Here is a 24,228-nt window from a genome sequence, read left to right as displayed (position 1 = left end):
GTTTGAAAAATTAATTTCAAAAACAACTTTTATATGTTTTACATTATTATATTGCATTATAACTGAAAACTATTGAGGTTCTAGACAATTATAAAACATATTTTCATACAAAAATTTTCTATAAATCTCAAACTTTATCCTAATAAAAAAAAACGATTTTTAACAATTCCCTAAACAAACATGTAAAAACATCAACAATTTTAGGATGCAACACAAAAAAATACAAATACCAATGTTATATGGATGCAACACCAAATTATTAATTATTATTAATAATTTTATAATTAGATAATAAGTCATAATTTCATAACCTAGCATAAAAATGGCAAAAAAGAAAAAAACAAAAGGAATAGTGGGTCCCTAAAACATCTACATGACTACATTACATACTCCCAATTCCTATACCTTCTTCGTTAACCTCACAATTCCCACGTCAATGGCATTTTTACTAGTTGGGATTCTCTTACATATTCTATTAGCTTCTATAGTACCTTCTACTATAAGCTTCAATGGCGTCGATGATGGCCTCTTAAAGTACAGAGAATTCGATTACTTCGTCTTAGCTCTTCAATGGCCTGGAACTTATTGCCGTAATACTCATAAGTGCTGCAAAAGCAATGGCTGTTGTCGAAGGTAGTTCATTCAATTCTTTCCAAATTAAAGTCTTTATGATTTTATCTACTGGGGGTTTGCTTGTTGATCGAGTCGGAATTTTTTGCATCTGGGTTTTGATGATGAGTTTTTGGGTATTTGAAATTTGTGAACAATTATGGCATTTATTTTGGGTCGAAAGAGTCGTTTTTTTCTTCTATTGACTTGTATCATTATATGGGATTTTTGTGAAGTTGATAGTTTTTAGTTAAAATTGGGTATCCTTTAAATGGCTCCCTTGATCATCATGAAGTTGCTAATAATATTTGCTATTCTTTGTTGAAATTATTAGGTCGTGACAATTAGTGGCATAATCTCACCATGGCCCACTCGCGTGGACACGGGACACCCGTGGGCTCGGCCTACAAACCCACAGGTCAAGAGCGTTGACTTGCATATACACTTGGTGAGGTTCACTGTTTCCCAAAATCATATGTTTTTCGGAAGATTAGCTCATCCAATATAAATATGCAAGTCAACAACTCACTATTTTATCAAAGTAGAATCTTGTCTCACATGTAAAGTATTTCCACTAGAAATAAATGGTAAGAACAAGAAAATCAAGAGAAAAACATAGCACACCCCAATTGACACAATAAACTCACAAGCAAGAACTCAAGAACTCTAAGAAGGTATCTTAGACCCCTCAAACTAGATTGTGTATCATTAATGATCCACCAATAAAATAATGACACAATCCTCACAAGGTTTGAGAATAACCTCTCAAGCTCAAAAATCTCACATTTAATGGAGATCACACACGTCTAATGCAAAGCACTCTAGGTTTCCCAAACCCCTTTTCCCTTGTATTAGCCTCCATTTAGATGATTCTAAATTTGATTTAGCCCCCCAAACATCTAGAATAACCCTAGCCCATTAGGCAAACTTATCGAGCAAATCAGAAAACCTGAGCTTGCCCTGCACACAAGGGCTCGAACGAGCTGTTGGGCTCCTAATGATTGTAGTAAGGTGAAGAGAACAAAACTGAAGGCATTTGTTTTGCTTATTTGTGTTTACTTGTTGGTGCTTATATGTAGTTTCATTGATCATATTTTGAAAGAAAATATCTTGGATAAAATATAGAATGCATGTATGAGTGTTGGGATGTGAAGATTTGATGGAACAAAAGTCCTAAATTTAGGGCCTATTTCCTAACTTTGTTAAGGTTGGATTCAATTCTATCAAGTCAAATCATTTAGTTCAGGTTGTCAACTGCTTTACTTCCACATTTTTGCAACGTTCTTATAAGTTTGATGCAACTTTAATAAGTTGGGAAGAACATGGCCTTCGTAGGACGGTAGGAGGGGTGTTGTCAGAAGTTTTTGTGGTTGCTCCCTTTTTGTATGAAGTTTACTGGGAGATACTTATGATGTGCTATTGTCTTCCTTTTTTTTCAGTAACGGTCCTGCGAGGTACTTCACCATCCGTAAGTAAAGCAGTGTACCAGAAAGGCTTAACTAAAGCATATTTATTTTTTGGTTGGATCTGAATCATGTTTAAATCATTACATACCCTGCAGATGGCCTTTGGCCTGACTACAATGATGGAAGTTGGCCTTCTTGTTGCACCAAGTCAGATTTTGACATGAACGAGGTAATATGTTATGAAAATATGGTAATTATATCCTACTTTTTAATGCTTGTGATTAAAGGTGTTGATTTAAGTCATCTAGTCAGTTGTTTTGGGTCGGGTTGTACTGGTGTGTAATTGGTTAACATGATAACGGAGTTTTATTTTTTATTTTTATGTTCAATTTATTTCAAGTTAACATATGGAGCACCTAACTATGCATCTTCACAGACCAAGAACAATAAGATCATCCCTATCATACATTTTGGAGTGATGAATGGATTATACCACATCAAGCTTTTTTCTTTTTTCCCATGCTCGAGGTTTGGAAAAAATTGCAATCAGCAGGATTTCCCTGACCCTCCAACCCCAAAGGAAGAATGGAAAATTGTTTCTCTCTGCAGGACCAGGAGAAGCCTCCATTTCTCACGAGCCATCCCACAATAGCTAAGCATGAGCATTAATGAGATAAACCTCAAGAGTCTAAAATTATATGTCTTCCGATGCTTGACTTATGCCATGTGTGTTGATCACAAAATACATATATTAGGACAACTTATGATCTTTCCCTTTCTTTGTGGTTTCTAGATCTCAACATTGTGCAACGCACTAGACAAGTATTGGCCATCTCTAAGTTGTGGCTCATCATCAACATGTCATGGACAAAAAGGATCTTTTTGGGCACATGAGGTGGGTTACCGTTTACCACTTATCAAGCATAAATTTGCTGATACATCTTTTCTATTATGCTTCTAACAGATCGTTTCTTTTGTATTTTTGTGTTGCTGAATTGCAACTATCGACAATATCAGTGGGGTAAGTGTCTTTGGCTTTTCTCTATTCTCGAGTTCTTAAAGTTTCTTCTACCTTAGCAACGTTTTGTATAATTTTTCCTGCATTGGACGGGACTCATTGGTATGATGATGATATGTAATGTGGCACATCTCAGAAATGCATGGGACTTGTGCTTCTCCAGTGATCCGAGACGAGTATAATTTTTTCCTGACAACACTCAATGTCTACTTCAAACACAACATCACAGTGAGTGCTTTAGATGATATATTTAGGGACTAGATAAGTTTAGGTCAATTTTATATTTCTTGTTAAATGGTCTTTCAAATCTGTTAATTCTAGTGTTTTTGTGAAATTTAATGCACAATTGTAGGAAGTTCTGAGTGAAGCTGGATATGTTCCATCAAACTCTGAGAAGTATCCTCTTGGAGGTATTACTTCGGCTATTGAGAATGCTTTCCATCAATCACCTTTGGTAGTTTGCTCGGGTGATGCTATTGAAGAAGTTCATTTATGTTTTTACAAGGATTTTAAGGTCAGATCTTGTTAATATTTTCCTACTCTAAACCTTTTGCAGTTTTCTCATATTGAACTGCTTTCGTGAAAAATTTTCATGGAGCCCATCTCATTGATTTAGAATCTTCATCTTTTTAGTTTAATTTCCTATTCAATGGGGAAGGATGCAAATGATCCATAGTTCACTTTAGCTCTTCAAAATTAAAACTATTTTTTTTCTTTTTCTTTGGTAGAAGTTGTTAGAGTATATAATATATCATGGGGCTTCAACCATCAGTGTAAGCTTTTGGTTGAGTTGGTTCCTTGACATGGTATCAGAAGCCAGCGTGACAAGAGGTCATGGGTTCGAATCTCAACCACCCCTCATCTATAATGGAATATTTAGCACCACGTATGAAGAGGGCATGTGTTGCATCCATACTTCTATCCCAAAGGGCTCTCGTATAAGGGTGCGTGTTAGAGTATATAAAACGTCTTGTTGCCTCAACCATCAGCTTAAGCTTATGGTTGAGTTCGTTCCTCGACAAATGTTGTTTGCTCTAATATATGAAGTACGCTTTTTCTTAGGTGATTTCTTCATTCTGTAGCAATGGGAACCTATATTTTTGAAAGTTTGAACTTCTAGACCTGACCCTACCCTAATTTTAAGGGTTTGGGTCCACCTATTCTTGGACCCTATGGATCCAGGGTCCACCTATTTTTGGACCCTATGGATCCAGGTCGGATTTAGCTCCATGACCTTAGGGTCCGGGTCTGGGTCTGGATTTAGCTCCATGGACCCATTCATATCTTTTTAAAAAAATTATATATTAGCTATCATGTGTATTTAATTATTTGTTTTGAAATCTTGTTATATTTCTGAACATTACGTGATTTTAAACTTTTTCGGTTCATGTAATTTAAAATGTGGTTGTCGAATCTATACTTTAAAAATTAAAGACTTGATAAATATTTCGGTATAAAAACTTGAATGTTGGAAAACTTCATATATTTATTTGCTCAATTAGTATAAAGTATTAGAAGATCCTCGTTAGTCGAAGATGTTTGAATAAATTTATGCGAATGGTCGAAATTGTAATTAATTATATATTTTTAAAAATATTTCAGGAAAAAAAAAATATTCTAGACCCAGATCCAAACTCTAGACCCGCCTAACCCTAAGGGTCTGGGTCCGGGTCTAAAAATTTCAGATCCTATGAATCTATATCCGGGTCTGGGTCCAATAAAAAAATTAGGGTCTGGATCTGGGTCTAGTTAAACCCGACCCAAGCTCATCCCTAGATTGAACACTATTGACTATACAGCCGTTATCTGTTTTTTTTTTGTCTTGGATTTATTATTTGTTGGGTGAACTGTCTTAAACATATCCTGCATTCTCAGTTTGTTTCCTGTAGTCACCCTTCCAAGCATATCTAACCTCAATTTTTTTGATGATACAGCCTCGAGATTGCGCACCTTACCGCGCAATCAAAGAAAAGGTGGATTTTTCAAAACCCTCTTGTCCAAAATATGTTAGCTTACCAGTTTACAATTCCTTAGGTATGTTCTACATTAGCATTGCTGTTTATAATGTATCTCCTTTTGTATTAGTCGGTAATCTAAAAATATATATTGAGCTCAGTATTAGTATTGCTTTATTGACAACCCCAAATGATAAAACCATTTGCATTGACAGCAAAAGTTGATTTGTTACATTTACCACAACCGCCCTCGAAACTGCATTTTGCACCATGGCTAGAATGGACTAAATTGACACTCAGTAATATCTATTGTTTCTTGTTAAGTAGTTTTTTAGTTTCATGCCATTTCATAAGAGAGTCGATCTCAATAAGCTTATCTTGGGCTTCAGAGTAACAATATATTACACACTCCTAATTCATGCTCTGGCCTTGTCTAATTCATGCTCTGGCCTTGTCCTTGGTGGGGGTCTACTAGAGGTAAGATGCTGTCTTGGTAGGTTATCATTAGAGGTGTTTATTTGGGTCATCAGGTTGATCTTGGGTTAGATGTTTCGGGTCAGCTTGAAATCGAGTTTTATGTTCATATTGTTCTTTACATAATTGTATATCATTTTTGAATTAGGGTCAAATCAAGTTTGGTTACAAGGTTGTGTTTTCGGGTCATCGGGTCTGTTTTGAACATTTCCTCCCCATTCCTGCCAATGTAAGTAAGCTTTTCGAGTTTACTATCGTTTATGCTGTATTAGGTGCTCGATATTTAACGTGCGCCCGTGTAACATAATTCTCTCACATAGCCCAAAAATAGCCTAAAACTAATCATAATTCGATTTTTTCGATTCGCCGCGAGAGGATTTCGTTTAAGTGAAGTTGTTCATTTTGTTTCCACATTTCGTGATTCATTACACATTTTATTTCAAGATTTTTCTGTGTTTGTACATGTTGTAGGTAAAATTATCTCGGTCGAACGCAAAAGTTGGATCGTTGTTTTGCTTGTCATCATAATCTGCTTTTAGTAGATCTTCGTCAATCATTACCATGTTACTTGTGTACTTGAATGTAAAATGCTTCATATTTCTGCAAACCAGCTTAATAAATCAACTTTAGTGGACTTCAAAGGAACCCTAAAATTGTATCTACGAGATCACATCAAGTCGTCGCAGAATTGCTGCGACTAAACCTTAAACGCAACCAGTATCTAAAGATGTCGACTAAATCCTGCAAGCATCGATCAGACATATTCTACGCCATCGTTAGATCTTTACTGTCGAGCAGCCATTTTGCGGATTATTTGCATATGCAGTGCTTCAATTGAGGAATCGCGCCTCTGTATAACAAAGCGATGCATAGCTTTTTTTCTCGACTTCTTGATCTCGGAAATGTTTGATTTTACTCTTAGCAAATTTCCCATAATTTGTTTTTGTGTAGCAAAGTTCGATGTTGATAAGAACTCGAACTTAAAAGTACCTATTTGTATTTTGACTAGAGGTGTTCAACGGGACGGATCGACCTAGTGGGTCAAGGGTCGGATTATATTTTAACGAGTCGGGTTACATTTTAACAGGTCATTGATGGGTTGGGTCAATAGCGGGACGGGTCATTAACGGGCCTTGATGCAAAGGGTCGGGCCGGATAATAAAAAGAATTTATTGTGAAAAAAAGTTACCAATTTTTTTTTTTAAATGATATTATTATATACATAAGTGGATCGATCTAATAAGCCATAAAATAGAATAAAAAAAACTATTTTATGAACATTTAATAATCGGGTCGAATTTAAACGGACTTTGGTCCGTCCCGGCCTGTTTAATATTTGAATGACCCATCCAGCCTCGACCCGACCCGTTGAACGCCTCTAATTATGACATACAGTGTAAATTTGTAATGACATATATATAAAAATCAACATACAATTTATGAGTCGAAGTTTCATCTTGTCTTGCACTTGAAAAAACATACGTGAAGATCTATTAGTACTTGTAATAGCTGAAATCTATTAGTAATTAGAAATTAACTTTAACAGTGATACAATCACTAATAATAATACCAAAAGTATAATATTAATAACACTAACTATAAAATATATATATATATATATATATATATATATATATATATATATATATATATATATATATATATATATATATATATATATATATATATGTTGCTGCAGCCAGGAGTCAAACCTGGAATCTTAGGCTTCAGATATAACAAATGTGCTACTGCAGCTCTTTGTGTTATTTATTGGAACATTTGACCCTTTAATTATAATTTGCTTCACAAATCACAACTAATTGCTACTTCTATAAGATTCATTAATATTACTTTCTTTATACTTGAAAATTGCAATAACAGCAGAGGAATTGGAGGAGTGTTAAATAATACTTATTATGTTCCTTATAGTTATTATCGCAACAATGTTTATAAGAATAAAGAAAAATATAATTTTTAAATGGTTGATGTATTATTTTATTGAATAATAAATTTGATGGAGGAAAAGTGGAAATCATAAGCATTAAAAATATTAAATTAAAGTTAGTGAAAAAATATATGGAGATCACAACTATTAAAAAATATTCTATTAAGATTAATAGAAAACATGTGAAGACCATAAACAATATAAAAATGTTAAAATGAAATTTGAGGAAAAATTATGACAACCAAAGCATTATTAATAGTATATTAAAATGAAAATGAAAAGATTAATTATGTCTAACATTTGTAATAAAATTCTTTATAAGAACAAATAAAAATGAAATTAAATTTTTGGGAAAAAACGTCTTTAATAAATAAATTATACCTTTAAACTAAAGAATATTTCATTTCCGACCATAAATTACAAAAGAAAATATATAAACTTATAATTTCTCTAATCCATTGATTTGTGACAAAGTCACCCTCATCATACTTAGTGTATCTCGCTCATAGAAAATTATGGTCAGGGTCTGGTGAGAAAAGAAAGACGACAGCTCATCCCCATAGAGAATGCGGTCAAAGAATCCCTCGGCTCGAAAAAAGTTTTCAAAGAGAGAGAAACTTGCAACTTACAAATAGAATAAAAAAAATATGTACAAATAACTAAAAATAAAGATAAAAGTAAAGAAGGAGGTAAAGAGCGATGAACAAAAACAAACGATGGGTAGAAGGGACGAGTTTAGTAATCTAAAACATGGATAAGGTGCCGTCAACTGCTCCTATCCCTGGTCAAGTCTTTGGAGAGGTAAATTTCATGCATGTCACTTTTAAGTTGTTCCTCCCACGTTCTCCTAGGTCTTCCTCGACTTCTCTTGCCCTCTACTATAATGCATTCGATCCTTCTTTTCTGCACATGCCCAAACCATCTCAACCTATTCTCCCGCATCTTGCGGTGAGAGGTGCAATCCCTAACTTCTCCCTAAGCTCCTGGTTTATAATCCTATCGATCATAGTATTACCACGCATTCACCTCAGCATACGCATTTCTATTACTTCCATCCTCTGTTCGAAAACCTTCTTCACGGACCAACATTCTGTCCCATACAACAAAGCCGGCCTAATTGCAACGCGCTAAAATTTGTGACAATAAAAGGAGGATAACAAGTTAATACAATGATGAAAGTGAATTTCTATGAGCTAAACTCAGCAATCAATGTCTGGTGACAAATTTACAAGCTGTACACAGTGTTATAATGGTTTCGTGCTCAGCCAGCGGAAAGTCGATACACTTTTATATTATGCATAGCTTCCAAAAACCGATCTGCAAATGAAATAACTTGATCTGAATCCATGTTCATCTTGCTTGCTCTTTGCTCGACATTTCGAATAGTTATTTTAATTTTAGCTCTTGATGAAATCCTTTAACGAAAATGGAAGAAGACCATCCTGCAAAACAAGGTATTGGTTCATTCATGTATGAGTTCCGTATAACAACAAAAACTGAGGCATTTTCTCCTAATGCAAGGGGTAATTTTATTTTAGTACATTTTAGTTTCACTCGAATGACACCCTTTGCTCTGTGTGTAACTCATGTCGTGTGCGTCCCTCTATTGGGTCAATCCAAACTTGCAATTTATCGAACAAAATTCAAATTACGGCAGTTCACGAGAAATATTTCCGGAGCACTGAAGCACGAAACACGAAACTAAAATGCGCCACATCCCAGTTTCCGATTAAAATGCCCCAATACGAAAGTAACTAACCCTTCAAAAAATGTGCCATTCTAGGGTATCAACAGCCTATATCTATCATACCCAGTTCACAAAATCTCTAAACAAACAAGAATGAGCTTCATAAGTAAACCTGCTGTGATATCTAAAACACAATGGCTAAACCAACTGTAATCATCAATAACCAAACAAAAAAGAACGAAAAAGAAAAGATGATATCAAAGGATTGAGCCTTGAATCTCATTGCATTCATTAAGATTACCTTGTTAACTTCTTGATTCAAGTGTTGTCTGACAACTGTAGTCTGCTGAATGAGTCTTTCCAAGGATGAATAACTCGATTGCTTGGCATGAGCTAAAATCATGAGTTACAAAAACACATTACAAGTGAAGTGCTACATATATTCCCTCCTATTCATTTAATTTGTTCCATTTCCCATTTCTCACTATTCATCAATCACTTTTTACTTTATATTTTAATCTTAATCTATAAGTTAAAACATAGTCAAGCGGAATCTGATTTGATTTGTCTCATTGTAAACTTTATTCATATCGACTTTTTATAATTTTTTATTATTCACAATTAAAGATATTAAGGGTTGAATTAGTGCGTCAACGTTCAATAAGAAATGGAACCAATGAAATGAACACGAGGGAGTAAAAACATGTTTTAAAAGGGTAGTAAGTATACATAAATAATACCTAGTATAGCCCGATTTAACTTATCTGCAACATCTTGTTTATACTCTACGCTAAGGAGATGAAACATTGGTGATTTCTCTGGTTCTTCATAAGCAAGCAAAGCCACAAAATCCTAAAACAAGATCAACTTATTTATTTATTTATTTATTTTGAAAAAAGTGCAACTTATATTTTAAGACATTAAGAGTATAGTATTAGACCGAGTAGCAACAATAAAATGCGTACCTCAAGCTTTTCTATGTACTTCTGGACTGTGCCAAAAGGAGTCAGTTTCTTCTGAGCAAATTCAAGGGCCTCTGTGCTGTCACGAAAATGTTCTATCAGAAGGGTGTAATCCTAATAGATCAAAAGGAACTAAATGTTGTGTTTACCATTTTCGTAAGCACACAAGCTCGACAAAATGAAGGCTCAAAAGATCAAAGTGCAAATCCTTATTTTCCTCCAATAACTCTGGTGCCAGCTCTTTTGTAAGTTCAATAGCTTCGAGAACATTGCCTTCCAGGGCAAACTTGAGGATTTCTAACAAAACAGAAAATCAGAATATTCAGTGATAATATGTAGAAAGAGCAAATACTTAGAAGAGGGCAAACATGGTCACATGAGAATGCGGCAAAAGCATCTGTAAGGTCAAGGATTTCGGGCAAACACTAACAACTGCTAGCGTCAACCCATAATTTTACATTACCACTTGCATCGTGAATACTTCTCTAGAAGCTTGAGCAAAAAAGTGCCAAACAAATCCAATATGTATGAATGCATGTATATATCGATATGTAAGTGATTCTTTCCAATAAAAAAATTCCCACAGATAGAAGAAAGAACATCCACAAGACTCCCCTCATTTGATTCTATAGTAGCATCAGCTCAACACTAAACAGTTAAAAAAAAAAAGAAAAAAAGGGAAATAAGAAATCCGAAAGGTCCAAAATCATATTCTCCAGGTCATATAGACACAAGTACGGTAAGAGTTTTTCCATGTCAGATAGTCTGTGTGCCAGTGGTCACTTTGACAGAGTTTTTGTAGAGCAGGAAACCGCATTACAACACATTGTATGGCACATCCAAAAGTAGAAGAAAATCAAAATATATGCTTATAAAAAGAATTATGATGAAGGGGTGGTACTTTTTCTTTTATCGATCTCTTCGAGACAATTTGTCGGCTGCTTTATCCCTGTACAACTAACAAAGGACTCCACAGACTCTTTGAAGCAGTTATGTACGAGATATGACAGCACAATGTTGTGGATGTCACTGTCACTTACGACCTGTCAAGAAGAAAAAATCGATCAAAAACCGTTATTAGAACCCTTCAAACCATTCGCTCATTGTCTTGCGAATTGCGAATCGAAAAAAGCGAATTATGGTTGGTTTTAGCTTATTTTTGAATCATTTTGAGTGACTCGTGAATCCAAGAGGCGAACTAACTAGCGAATTATGTTACACTGCTTCAAACATAAAAGAGGAAAACAAGCATCAACTAAATGAATCACTGCTGCAAAGAGAGACAAGTAATCAACACAGGAAAGCACAGTGACAGAATTTATCCTAGAATCTTGCTTAAATAGATGTGTGATAAGCCTAATAGATTCAAAAAGTTTAGAAGATCAAATAAATTCGAATGGTAATCTTGCTCCATCCAATTGCAAGTTATTTGTACACTTTCAAAGGTAAATTGGCAGAACTCAAAACATACTCTAAAAACTTTACAAATTTCATTTCACTAAATTTGGTCACACAATCATTTCCCAAGTAAAATCAATCGATATAGCCACATTTATAGCACACCCTGTTAAAATGATCAACTTCCCACATATACCACTTTCAATTGCCTAAAAAAGTCATTTTTCTTCTGCTTTGGATTATAAACTACTAAATTAAAATGGCTCACTAAACCATATGTGGTTCTTGTTTGATAGGCATCGGATGGTAAAGTTCCCCGCGAAAATTATACAACATAATAGTATCAAATCAAGGAACACCCTTTTCAAAATTCATCAACACCGGGTAAACAAATACTATATAACTAAATCTAAACCATTGTAACATAATTCGTCAACAAATTTGCTTTTCAAACTAGTGATTCCATTAAAATGGCAAAAATTAGCCCAAAATCAACCAGAATTTGCTTTTATCTACGCATTTACGAGGAGATTAGCCAATCATGGAAGAATGAACTAAAACAATGATTCATCAACCCAATATACATTCTTATCCCTATAACCAATCTTATCATGTAAATTTGCAATACACTTTCCAAATTTCAACCCCACACCATTAAAAACTATTCAAAAACCACCCACATTATCCAAATCTAATTCCAACACATTCCACAAGCATTTCTAAATACATCATACCCATATATATATATACATATATTAGTAACAAACAAACCCAAATTAGGGTTTTGAAATTTTCCCAAATTATATGTACACAATTTTCCTTTCTTAATACAGCAATTAAACTACTTGATCGAATTCAAACAAGGCAATAAAAAAAATCATATGAAAACAAAATACAAATTAGACTTTGAAAGAAAAATCAACATACGATATTCTCGTAAAGCTTTGGATCCAACTCCATGTATCTGTCGAGACGAATTTAAAAAGCGCCTAATAATTTGGAAAAAGATGGGGTAGAAAGAAAAAAAATAGCAAGAATTTATATTGGAAGTTAAAACAAAAGAACGGACAAAAGATGAATTGAATTATTGAAATAGAAAGAAAAATTCCTTACAATAATCCAATTTTTTTTAAAAGTGGGGGTATTTATCTAAAGTAAATGGGTAACCTGATGATTTGTTATAGTAAGTTTTATTTTTTTAAAATAAAAAGATAAATTAAAATAGATGTAAAAAAAATGATAAATTTTTTTAAAATTATTTTAGAATTTTTTACGTAAATGTTGAATATTTTTCTCTAACTTTATATTAATTTTCAGTTTATTTCATAGCAGGTCATTTGGATACTTAAGTTTATTCTAGCCAAATACCCATAAGGTTGGGACTATTCATGGTTAAATTATGTAGAAAAATCATGAAAGATTGGATTATTTTAGATAATTTTTCCAATAAAAAAATATGCTCTATAACAATTATACCTATTTTTTTTAAAGTTTATCCACCAATTTAAAAATTCAAATTTATGTGCAATTTTAAGCTAACTCCACATTCGCTTAAAAAAAAAAAAAACTAACTACACATTATTTTATAGACAAAGACAATAGTCACATTATTTTTTTTAGTTTTATCTATAAACTTATTCAAGGAAGTATAATTTAATACTTTCTCTATTTTTTTCTTGCACACAAAACAATATTTACACTATTCAACATCATATGAAATTTTACATATTGTGGATATGATACGAGGAAAAAAACGTAATTATGTGGTATTTTATTTTATTTGTTTCGTCGGATATTTTCATAATATTAATTTTTATAATTTTTAATTGAGTATAATTCTAAATACAAATAATTCGACAAAAACATTAAACTGCGTAAAAAAATATTTTAGTGCAAGTAGAAAAAACACAGAAAATACTGCTATTACATCCAAAAATAATGCAATTTCAAATGAACAATGGATTGGGTAGGACTTGGGAGGGGTATCTCACTATCTAGAATCAGTTTTTAAAATAAGTCGTTCTAAATATGGATAACACCCTTTTTTTTCATTTTGGTGCTACTTTTTTTTTGCTTTTTAAATGAGCGTTGAGTTGAATTTTTTACATTGATAAAAATTAAAACTTTTTTTTCTTAAAAAAGGCAACATTAAAATTAAAATTTATATAAAAAAAGTGATGACATAAAAAGAAGTCGGCGAAAATGAGTACTCAAGGACGGAGCATATAATTTCGAGGAACTGTTTATTATTTATTGATTTCTAAAATTAGGGCCCTTTATAATTAAAAAAAATTATTTTTTTAACAAAATAAAATTCAATACAATTTTTATTTCTTAAACTTAAATTAAGTTGTTAAAAATTAAACTTTCTTCTCTAATGTTAAAATGAAAGAGAAAAAAATAGTAATAAATTGATGACCGATAATAAAAAGAGTAAAAGTTTGAAGAATTGAAAAATTTTTAAATAAATTGTTGATTATTTTTATAAATTAAGTTAGTGATAATTGCTATTTGATTAATGTGTAAACATTAAATAAGGTAAGAATAAATATTTGAAAGGTAAAGAGTTGTTTTGGAAAGAGATAAAAAAAAGAGAGAAAAATATAATCAATAGGTTTTAAGTACAACTCTTACCAACTACTCTACTATGCGGTTGGGCACCTTGCACGGCCCCAGAACTGCCCCTATGAGTACTAATCAATATACACAAATTATTATAAGAGACGATTATTCCGATAGAAATATAAGATTTATGAATTAAATAACCAATTAATACAAATTAGAAAGAAAATAAAAATATAATTTTCTTATTTTAAGGTCTATCTTAAATGGTCTCTATCTAAATATGATTACACGGGGTTTGAAAAATACTAGTCCGGTTTGGTTGATATTGACCCACCAAATTTCATCACCAAAGCAATTTATAAATCCGCAGTGATTCACGGATTACAAACATATCCACTTACAGAAAAAATATCAAAATACTCAAGAACGATACCAAACAAATTTCAATTTGAGTGTATTTTTTTAGTAAAATCACTCAAAAAACAATGTCAAATGGTGAAGAATCTTCTGAAGAATTAAGTTTAGAGTTCACTCCAACATGGGTTGTTGCTGCTGTTTGTTTTATCATCATTGCTATTTCTCTTCTTGTTGAACGTTGTCTTCACTATGGTGGCAAGGTTTGATCTTTTAATTTGCATTGATAATCATAACCCATTTTTTGTGTTTGGTTTTTATTTATACCCAGATCATATTTAACAGTTTTTGTACAATTTTGTTGGTTGGAATTTCAGTATTTGAAGAAGAAAGATCAAAAACCACTTTTTGAGGCGTTGCAGAAAGTTAAAGAAGGTAAATTTTCTTTTTTTTTTTTGCTAAAAATTATTATTTTTTGGTAAATCTTGTGGGGTTTACTAAATTGTCAAGAAATTGCTAATTTTTATCTGAATTTTATTGTCAGAAATCTGCATTTTCAGATTTGCATATTTGAACTGTTAATTTTTGCATTCGTTGATGTTTAAACTGTGAATTTGTATATGGATATGAAAAATCATGCCTTTCTTTTGTTTTATGTATTTTTAGGATTGGTAACTGATGTATATTCTTGGGTTTTTTTTAATTTTGAACGTGAATATGAGAAAAATCATGAATTCCTTTTATTTTTTATGTTTTCTAGAATTAGTAATTGATGTATATTGTTGGGTTTCTTTTATTTTGAATGTGAATATGAGAAAAATCATGAATTTCTTGCTTCTTTTTTTTTTTGTGTGTGTTTTTCTAGAATTAGTATTTGATATATGTTGTTGTTGTTTTTTTTTTATTTTTTTTATTTAATTTTGTGAGTTTTGAAAACATTTATTAAAAAAGAATTGATGGATTTGTTTGAATTGGTGATGAACAGAATTGATGCTGTTGGGATTTATATCCTTAATGCTGACAGTATTACAAGGGGCAATCTCCAAAATTTGTATTCCTGAGAAATATGTCAAGCACATGCTTCCCTGTAGTCTTAAAGATAAAGAGTCGTCTGGTCTATCGACGACTGAGCACCTTGGTAGGTTCCAGCGGCTTCTTTCCGAGGCCGCTGGGTCTCAGGCTGCTTACTGTGCCAGTAAGGTAAGGTTCTGAGTTGTAAGCTTATGCTTTGATAAGTTTATTAGCTGTTTAGATTTGCATTATTAACTTTACATTGCATGTTGTAGAGCCATAATCTATGCCATATTCCATGTTTTTTGACAACTTTAATATGATTGACCATTATGTAGGTATGCTAATTAGTGTGTATCAAGTTGTTGCTAACTTGTTTATTGTTCTTTTTTGGAGGTGTATATATTTTTTAATTATTTGGAGTAATTGCTAAGTTGTCAAGAAGAATGTTTCCTTCTAAGGAATTTTTGTATTATTGTGTTCTTATTTAATTATTATATTCCTTTTTCTGTTATTAGAATCACCAATGAACTTGTCAGGGAAACCATTTGGGTCTTCAGTTTTTTTGAATACCTAGTAATTTTGTTGGATAGCCATCTTGAGCATACACTTTTGCAATTAATTTACATATTAAATAGACTGAGTGTACTTTTGTTTGTCGCATTATAACATAATTCGCAAGTTAATTTTCTTTTTCAATTCGCGATTCGCTGAATACGATCCTAAAATAGCCCAAAACCGGCCATAATTCGCTTTTTTTGACTCACGATTTGCAAGGAGATTAGGGAACTATGTGATAGTGGTTTGTTGCAAATGTTAGTTGACATTACTTTAAAGTATACTCTTTGTTACAGATGATTATGTTGTTTATCTTGGTTCGTATAGCCCACCCCATATAGTCTTGAATTGTGATTGATGCTTTGACATTGTTGTATATACGCTCCATCCCCAATTCCAAAGAAATATGATCTGGATTGACAATGTTGGATACTATAGACATTGGAATATTGAGCTTATAGGCTATTGTCACGAGATTCGATTCTAAAGTCAAGTGTTTTTTCGGGGACAGAATCATAGAAACAGAAATCGAAACCATTTCATCTCTGCGTTGTGCCAAGTTAGATTTTTCATCCCTTTAGGTATAAGAATCGGTTATTCAAAGCGTACCTTGAGTTAACACATATTTATTGTCGAGAAAATAAGCTAGTGATTCAATTTATTTGTTATTTGGGTTTTATTTTACGAAACTTAATATATCAAAGTGTACCTTTTTTGCAGCATAAGGTTCCCTTTTTATCAATTGAAGGGCTTCATCATCTTCATATCTTCATCTTTGTTCTAGCGGTTGTTCATTGCACTTTCTCTGTCTTGACCGTTGTTTTCGGAGGAGCAAGAGTATGTGTCCCGTATTATTTTTATTCAGTCAATTTATCGAATTGACTTGAGTTTTTCTAATTTGAATCTCGTGGGAATAGATAAGACAATGGAAGCGCTGGGAAGATGTTGTTGCTAAGGAAAACTATGATACAGATCAAGGTAAGAAATCGTAGAACATTTATGTCGTGTAGTTTTTTATTGTATAGATAGATTTCGTATCAGGAAAAGAACGTGTTGTCTGTGGAAGTGTTTGTGAACCATATTACCATTGATCTGAATCGCTGTCACTCTTTAATTTGTGCAGCGTTAGGGCCTGCCGTCACCCATGTTCATGAGCATGCTTTCATCCGTGATCATTTTGTGGGTGTTGGTGAAAAATCTTCTATCATACGTTGGATGGTGAGTGAGTTTCTTTTTCCTTTTTTTTTTTGCTTGCGTGATGGGTGTTAAATCTTATTATATAGGGAAACATCAAACGTGGTGATGGCAATTGACAAAACTAATCATTACTTTAACTAGACAATTGTGATTATTCAAGTTTTTTGCCGTTTGGTGGTTTTATGCTTATACTTGTCAACTTTTTTGCCATTAGCATGCATCTATGATGTTGATATTTGCATTGAAGTAGAATTTTAGTATTTGGCATTTAGACCGAGAAATAGTTGAATCATTAATAAATGGTACGAGAACCTTGGAAAGTTATGATGTAAGTTGTGAATCAAACTAGACTTTAGTTGTTAAGAGATCTCATGCATTGTGCAAGAATAAGGCCAAATTGTATTATATCGTTTGCGTTGTAAAACTTTTCAAATTTACTAAACTAGTACTATCAGCATCGCAAAAGGTCTAAAAAAACACGTTTTAGGCCGGTTGATGGAATATGTCATTGTTTCGTTCACTATCTTACGACAACCATATCAACTCCATTATTTCATCAGTGTGATCTTTATCGCAATCACAACCGAAACGCATATTTGCACTATAATCCCATGTCCTGTCTTGCTTATTGAAACCCGTAATTACAATGTATAGTGTCACGAAAATAAGTGGAAAGTCTATTTGTTGTTTGTCAGCATTCCTTCATCAAGCAATTCTATGGAGCAGTTACCAAAGCAGATTACCTTACTTTGCGCATGGGTTTCATCATGGTATGCTGTTCGTGCTACTTTTAATGCATTTTCAGCATTTCTAATGCACTTTTTAACCTTTAAGTCGTGAACACAGTAAACTTTTTATATATTTAATCTGGATTGAGATGGTTTTATTTCAGACACATTGCCGTGGAAATCGCAAGTTTAATTTTCACAAGTACATGATTCGTGCTCTGGAAGATGATTTTAAGAAAGTTGTTGGTATAAGGCAAGTCGTATATTCATTATTCAGCATATGCTGGCTAATTTTCTTTGTGGCATATTTTTCCCTCCGTAGATTTATCGAGTGATACTTTATTTTGTGTAATGCAGTTGGTATCTCTGGATATTTGTGATCATCTTCTTGTTACTAAATGTCGATGGTATGAACTTTTTAAACTTGGATTATGTAGCACTAGTCATATATCTGTTTGTTTTAGATTAGTTTTAGACAGTGTAACATAATTCGCCAGTTAATTAGTAAATTAGCTTTTTGGATTCACATTTCGCTCAAAATGACCCTAAAATAGCCCAAAACCAACCACAATTCGCCAAATAGTTTTAGATTAGTAATTACTTTCCATCTTAATTTTGTATTCTTTTTTGTAGGATGGCATACATATTTTTGGATTGCGTTCATTCCTTTCACCGTGAGTATCTTCCTATATGCACTCAAATGTGTGATAATCTTGAGGTTCGTTTATTCATCTTTGGTTGTTTATTGCCGCAGCTTCTACTTGCCGTGGGAACAAAACTTGAACATATAATAACCGAGCTTGCTCATGAAGTTGCGGAAAAACATGTCGCCATCGAAGGAGACTTGGTGGTTAATCCTTCCGATGACCATTTCTGGTTTAATCGGCCTCAGATCGCTCTATTCTTGATTCACTTCATCCTTTTCCAAAATGCGTTTGAGATCGCTTTTTTCTTTTGGATATGGGTGAGCTACTTTCGAAGCCTTCACATATTCTTTTTCATCTTATTAACTACATCTTTATGTTCATAATTTGACAAGAAATTTTGCTCTCTTCCCCTCTTGCTCTCGCAAAAATTTGTAGGTGCAATATGGTTTTGACTCTTGTATAATGGGAGAAGTGCGCTATATTATACCTAGACTCGTCATCGGGTAAATCATCTCGTAATTTCTCATTCAGAACAGTGGCGGACCTAAGATTTTAATTATGGAGAGTTCTCGAAGTTGATTGTAATAATGATATATACAAAAAAAGTTAGAGGGGCCATGACATTTTTACGATTTTTCTTATAGGAATTCAGTATAATTTATAATTTATAGTTTATAATTTCTCCGTTGCAGAGTTATCATCCAAGTCCTTTGTAGTTACAGCACTCTACCTCTTTACGCGATTGTTACTCAGGTGCGTCAATGTACTACAAAATGTTGTTATTTTTCCTTACAATTTTCCACGTTATGATATTGCAAGCAATCAATTCTACAAGTATACGTCTCACTTTTATCGTTATGCTGAAAGTTTTTTTTTTCCCTTTTTTTATTAATATGATATGAAGATGGGAAGTAGTTTTAAGAAGGCGATATTCGATGAACATGTACAAGCCGGCATCCTAGGGTGGCGGGAGAAGGTAAAGAAGAAGAAAGGGTTAAGAGGAAGCGCTAACGGATCTACAACTGGTGGGACATCAACCGAGGGTTCTAATACGAGAATTCAGATGGCGGCACTTCTTCAAAAGGAAAACGGCAGGAGTGATATTCAACATAGTAATACTTGAGGAGTCGATTGTTATTATACGGTGCAGCAACAGTGTTATGTAGCCTTCGTTGCACATTTTTGAGACGTCGTTTGGTAAATGTGTATGATCTTCGGAAAAGAGGTGATCATTTCACTTGTTATAGTATAGTTCGTAGGAAGTATGTGTAGAAATGAATTTGGTATCGATTACGACAATGTTCTAAGAATTCAATGATCTTGGATGAGAGCTCTACTGCAGCCTAGGTGCATTGTATGTCTGTTTAAAGATGTATTTGCTCTTGTAAAGGGCTGTTTTTTCTTCAATGATGTTTTTGTGCAACAAAAGGAAATCAATGAAGTGATATTCTTATACTTATATGAGATGGTATTAGTCTATAAGACTAGAATTTATATATAATTCCGTGTGTGACAAGGGCGGAGTTGGTAGTGCCGAGACGTGGGGTATGCGTACGTCGGCCCCGCCTCATCCCATTCCAATAATAGTAAAAATGTATTTCCTTCTATTCATTTTAAGTGTTTTATAAGCTTATGTATGCGTGTCAATGCACTAATTCACTCATCAGTATTTCTAAGAATGCAATGCTAAACAACGGGTTTCTAAGAATTTTTTGCTGAGTTTGATGTAGTATTGGAAAAACACAATGATGGTGAAGAAATGAAGGATTCAAAGACATTTATGTGCATTTCTTATCAATGTGAAACTGTAAATGATCATTGTGATCCTCAAACCAAATAGGTAAAAACTACTTGAAAGCATTGAGGCGATGAAATATCGTTAATTTGTAACTATTGTTAAAATAGTGAAAATAGTTTTACATTTCACCCTAAATGGTGTAATAAGAATTGACAACAAATACTACTATGTCATTTCATTTTTTTATTTATTTTGATAAGGGTAAAATCTATTGTCATCTCACTCTCTTTAAACTTTAATTATAACTTTTATAAGTAGGATAAATTAAATATGACGATGATCATTTTCGCCATTTTTTTTTTGTATATATGGTTATTCATCACCAAATTGTCCAACATCCAAATATTTTGTAAAATGCTAACATGATGTGGATCTTTCGGCATTATCTTGTTATGTTCGTGGAATCAATCAATTGGATTATGATAAAAAAAAAATTTTAAAAAAAAAAAGAAAAAAAAACTCTAGAGATTGTATACCTTAATTATAGTCATTGAATTGAATAATGCCTAGCCTAATTGTAGATAAAGTGATAAACCCTTTAGTATAAACATTTTACTCTATCAATATGTAAGGCTACATCTATTGAATGCCTTAGCACCCACCTAAGCTAACATGGATAAGATTCTTGATATATAATAATATTACTTCTCTTTGTTTTTACAATGATAAGGTTGTGTAGATTCAATTACTATTGTAATTGTAATATTATAGTTAAAATAACGGAAATTTTTTTTTTTCAGGATAGACTAGAGAATCCCTACATAAATAACCATTTTTTTTTCTAGTGCACTTTATTTTTAACAAACATCCCCAAGCCAACAATTAACTTTTACCAAACACTTCATACCAATTAAATTAAACAACTGACTTAACAGCTAACAAAATAGCCGATACTACCAATCTATCAACGAGCCAACAAAACTAACCGATCCCAAAAACCCCATCAAAATCTACTCTACTAAAATATTTCTATAACAAACACCAAACCATAAATTGGGAGCTAGACAACAAAAATAGTCAACTACTAACAGAATTTTATTTAATGGAGATGGTAACCTACCACAATGTTCTCATTCAAAATGACCAATTACAAGAACTATATACCAAAAAGTTTCCCTTAATAAGAAGGGAACCAACCCAAAAACATAGAGAAAGAAATGAAGCATGTAACATTCTTCTTTTACGCCATATTCATCCTACAAAACACATGTTTGATTGTGCAAGCACAAAATACAGAGCAATGCAACACTATAATCAACTTCAATGATGATGTTCTGTTCGACACTACTGCCATGTTTTGCCAAACTGTCTGGTCGAACAAAGATTACATTCTTCGGGTATGTTTTCTGACCTTATTATCCCTATGTCATTAAGTAACTCCGTTCAGATAGGATTTAATGAAATTTTAGGTAGTTTCTGGACGTGTGGAGGGAATGGGTTATGGCCTTATGGGTAATTCTGATACATTGTATAGAGGGGTTTAGACGGTGAACATAGTCGAGAGAATCCATAGTGGTAGTATACAAACTCAACTCGACTGTCATTTCCTGTGTCATGTTTGTCATGGCCTAGGAAGGCCCGGGTCTAGATTACCCTAGGGATAATAATCTTGACAAGTTAACATAGTTTTTAAGTATAAAGTTTAAAGAAAGTCATTAATCTGTTAGTGTATATAATATATTCTGAGGCCTCAATCATAAGCTTAAGCTTTTGGTTACATTGGTTCCTTGACATGGTATCAGAAGTCAGCATGACATTATAGGTTCGAATCTCCACTACCCTTCATTTAAAGTGGAATATTTAATGTTACGTACAAGGAGGGCTATACAACATCTACAATTCTAGTCCAAAGGGATCTCATGTGAGGAAGCGTGTTAGAGTATATAACATATTCTGGGCCTCAACCATCGGCTTAAGTTTTTGGTTGAGTTGGTTCCTTAACAATGACCACATTTGGAACAACATCTCATAATATTTCTCTCTGATTCTGTAGTATGCACAAGCAGGATCAGAGCTTTGGAGTTTCCTACTGTCAGCCCCAAACACAAACTCATGGCTTGGGATCGGTTTCTCGACCACTGGACAGATGGTTGGGTCTAGTGCGATGGTGGGCTGGATCTATCAAAACGGGACAGCAATTGTCAAGCAGTACTACCTGCAGGCTAAAGACCCGGATGAGGTGACACCTGATGCAGGTGAACTCAATGTAAAGATGAACGCAACCACAGTGTTTACCCGATCAAACCGCCTGTATCTGGCTTTCCAGATCAACACAAGCCAGCCTCGAAAACAGCTGCTCTACGCTGTGGGGCAATACAATCGGTTGCCAGCAGCCTCCGATGGGTTGAAACTGTTACAGCACCGAGAACAAGACAGTGCTTCATTGGACTATACTACAGGTAAATTTCATTTATGTTACGGACTTATGGATCTGGTTGATTGCTGGTTGTAGTTGTTGGCTGATTTGACAAGCTGAAAGTATTGACTGATTTTAGTCGTGTTTATGTATCAGGGCAAAGCGAAACAAGAAGTATCCCATACACAACCATAAAAAGGACCCATGGTGCCCTAAACATGATAGGATGGGGAATCTTGATCCCTATCGGAGCCATAGCCGGTAGATACTTCAGACAATGGGATCCAATTTGGTTTTACTCTCATGCTATAATCCAGATCTTTGCCTTTGTATTTGGACTAGTTGGCTTCATCTTAGGATTGGTAGTGGAAGGATTCATAAATGCAGAAATAACACACCACAAGAACCTTGGTATCCTTATCCTCATACTTGGTTGTCTTCAGGTAATTTTCATCTAGTCAAACATTCTATTACTCTAATGCCATTAGTGTGTCCCACTTAAACAGAATTTGGAGGGTCGAATGTATGTAGTCTTATCCTTGTTTTCAACTGACACACCAACTCTTTTATGAAGGGTTTGTGATGCATTCACACTTTTAGTCTAAAGGGTCTGATGTAAGGGATTTGATAAAGTATATAACATACCATGGGCCTCAACCATCAGCTTAAGCTTTTGGTTAAACTGATGTCCAAACAAAGTGCACCAAAATAAAAAAGTGTATGACTTTCTGCAGGTAATGGCTGTCTTGATTAGACCAAAAAAAGGAACAAAGCCAAGGAAATACTGGAATTGGTACCACCATAATGCAGGACGGATCTTGATTATTTTGGCAATCTCAAACATATTTTATGGTATACATTTGGGTATGGAGGGCTCCAGATGGTATAGTACCTATGCAGTCATTCTTGCACTCATGCTAATCCTGGCTATTGTCCTGGAAATTAGATTATGTAGACAAACATAATTTTGTAAAGTTTGGTGATTGAGGCACTTGTATGATATGTTTAGCAACCAACTCCAGCAAAAGCTTTGTGGTTTAGGCCCTGAGATATGTTACATGCTTTAGAGGTGGATGAGATTGAATCCATAACCTAGTTTTTGATACCATATCAAGAAACCACCGATATATGTTATTACTCGATCATGATATTGACATTGACAAGGAACACAATGCATAAATGTTAGTAACAATGCTTGATCTATGATTTAGTGGTTGAAAACCTTGCCACTAGTCCAACTAGATAGTAATCCATAAATAGTTCACTATTATATCAGCTTGTTTGACCTAATCTGACACGACTCATTTATTTTTTTATATTTTATTTTTTAAAATATTGGCAAATTAACAAATATGATAAAACTTATAACTTATAGCATAATTTGTGGTGGATCCAGGATTTTAACTATAAGTCCCTTAAAATTATCCATAATAATCAGACAACAAAAACTAAAAGTTTGTGTGACATGGTTATTTTACTTTATTCAACATTGTTTGCCATTTTTCTTTAGAAACTCGGTACATTTTTTATGATTTACGATGAAGTCTAGACACTACATTC

General features: G+C 33.5%; 4 protein-coding genes across 6 annotated transcripts; 3 read left to right on the top strand and 1 right to left on the bottom strand.

The window, feature by feature from the left end:
- Positions 1–345: 345 nt before the first annotated feature.
- Positions 346–6,925, top strand: LOC130800204 (ribonuclease 2-like). 3 transcript variants are annotated; one of them, XM_057663605.1, is made up of 9 exons: positions 346–633; positions 2,049–2,077; positions 2,171–2,244; positions 2,809–2,914; positions 3,170–3,261; positions 3,386–3,547; positions 4,968–5,067; positions 5,611–5,691; positions 5,934–6,924. In XM_057663605.1, the coding sequence occupies exons 1-8, from the start codon at positions 374–376 to the stop codon at positions 5,664–5,666; spliced, it is 879 nt and encodes a 292-aa protein (XP_057519588.1). In that variant the 5' UTR covers positions 346–373; the 3' UTR covers positions 5,667–5,691; positions 5,934–6,924. The 3 variants fall into 3 exon arrangements, with proteins under 3 accessions (XP_057519588.1, XP_057519587.1, XP_057519589.1); XM_057663604.1 differs by lacking the exon at positions 5,611–5,691; XM_057663606.1 differs by lacking the exons at positions 346–633; positions 5,611–5,691 and adding an exon at positions 1,072–1,620 and having other exon boundaries at positions 5,934–6,925.
- Positions 6,926–8,524: 1,599 nt separating this feature from the next.
- LOC130800203 (uncharacterized) lies at positions 8,525–12,534 on the bottom strand. The gene is made up of 7 exons (XM_057663603.1): positions 12,382–12,534; positions 10,958–11,099; positions 10,206–10,353; positions 10,060–10,135; positions 9,835–9,946; positions 9,396–9,487; positions 8,525–8,849 (listed from the first exon to the last, which is right to left on the bottom strand). The coding sequence occupies exons 1-7, from the start codon at positions 12,412–12,414 to the stop codon at positions 8,805–8,807; spliced, it is 648 nt and encodes a 215-aa protein (XP_057519586.1). The 5' UTR covers positions 12,415–12,534; the 3' UTR covers positions 8,525–8,804.
- A 1,824-nt stretch (positions 12,535–14,358) lies between these two features.
- LOC130800202 (MLO-like protein 1) lies at positions 14,359–20,015 on the top strand. Its single transcript, XM_057663602.1, has 14 exons — positions 14,359–14,636; positions 14,751–14,808; positions 15,359–15,573; positions 16,663–16,779; positions 16,860–16,920; positions 17,066–17,160; positions 17,835–17,909; positions 18,032–18,120; positions 18,225–18,274; positions 18,501–18,541; positions 18,622–18,831; positions 18,950–19,017; positions 19,207–19,267; positions 19,419–20,015. Exons 1-14 carry the CDS (start codon positions 14,505–14,507, stop codon positions 19,635–19,637), a joined length of 1,491 nt encoding a protein of 496 aa, XP_057519585.1. The 5' UTR covers positions 14,359–14,504; the 3' UTR covers positions 19,638–20,015.
- Positions 20,016–21,469: 1,454 nt separating this feature from the next.
- Positions 21,470–23,830, top strand: LOC130800200 (cytochrome b561 and DOMON domain-containing protein At3g07570-like). The gene is made up of 4 exons (XM_057663601.1): positions 21,470–21,649; positions 22,306–22,711; positions 22,825–23,111; positions 23,403–23,830. Exons 1-4 carry the CDS (start codon positions 21,470–21,472, stop codon positions 23,631–23,633), a joined length of 1,104 nt encoding a protein of 367 aa, XP_057519584.1. The 3' UTR covers positions 23,634–23,830.
- Positions 23,831–24,228: the final 398 nt, after the last annotated feature.

Source organism: Amaranthus tricolor, chromosome 14 (assembly GCF_026212465.1).
Source record: "Amaranthus tricolor cultivar Red isolate AtriRed21 chromosome 14, ASM2621246v1, whole genome shotgun sequence".
NCBI classification, from domain to species: domain Eukaryota; kingdom Viridiplantae; phylum Streptophyta; class Magnoliopsida; order Caryophyllales; family Amaranthaceae; genus Amaranthus; species Amaranthus tricolor.
This window is presented reverse-complemented; position numbering and strand designations above follow the sequence as displayed.

What these genes read in the sequence shown, in the direction of transcription:
- LOC130800202 (XM_057663602.1), top strand. Translation starts at nt 14,505, where the DNA reads ATGTCAAATGGTGAAGAATCTTCTGAAGAATTAAGTTTAGAGTTCACT. An exon ending in CTGCTTACTGTGCCAGTAAG is followed by an intron (nt 15,574 to 16,662) that starts GTAAGGTTCTGA and finishes CCTTTTTTGCAG; the next exon opens with CATAAGGTTCCCTTTTTATC. An exon ending in CTTCTATCATACGTTGGATG is followed by an intron (nt 17,161 to 17,834) that starts GTGAGTGAGTTT and finishes GTTGTTTGTCAG; the next exon opens with CATTCCTTCATCAAGCAATT.
- LOC130800204 (XM_057663604.1), top strand. Translation starts at nt 374, where the DNA reads ATGACTACATTACATACTCCCAATTCCTATACCTTCTTCGTTAACCTC. An exon ending in ACTTCAAACACAACATCACA is followed by an intron (nt 3,262 to 3,385) that starts GTGAGTGCTTTA and finishes GCACAATTGTAG; the next exon opens with GAAGTTCTGAGTGAAGCTGG. An exon ending in GTTTTTACAAGGATTTTAAG is followed by an intron (nt 3,548 to 4,967) that starts GTCAGATCTTGT and finishes TTGATGATACAG; the next exon opens with CCTCGAGATTGCGCACCTTA.
- LOC130800203 (XM_057663603.1), bottom strand. Translation starts at nt 12,414, where the DNA reads ATGGAGTTGGATCCAAAGCTTTACGAGAATATC. An exon ending in CAAAGCTTTACGAGAATATC is followed by an intron (nt 11,100 to 12,381) that starts GTATGTTGATTT and finishes TCTTCTTGACAG; the next exon opens with GTCGTAAGTGACAGTGACAT. An exon ending in TGAATCAAGAAGTTAACAAG is followed by an intron (nt 8,850 to 9,395) that starts GTAATCTTAATG and finishes CTTGTTTTGCAG; the next exon opens with GATGGTCTTCTTCCATTTTC.
- LOC130800200 (XM_057663601.1), top strand. Translation starts at nt 21,470, where the DNA reads ATGAAGCATGTAACATTCTTCTTTTACGCCATATTCATCCTACAAAAC. An exon ending in ACAAAGATTACATTCTTCGG is followed by an intron (nt 21,650 to 22,305) that starts GTATGTTTTCTG and finishes CTGATTCTGTAG; the next exon opens with TATGCACAAGCAGGATCAGA. An exon ending in TCATACTTGGTTGTCTTCAG is followed by an intron (nt 23,112 to 23,402) that starts GTAATTTTCATC and finishes GACTTTCTGCAG; the next exon opens with GTAATGGCTGTCTTGATTAG.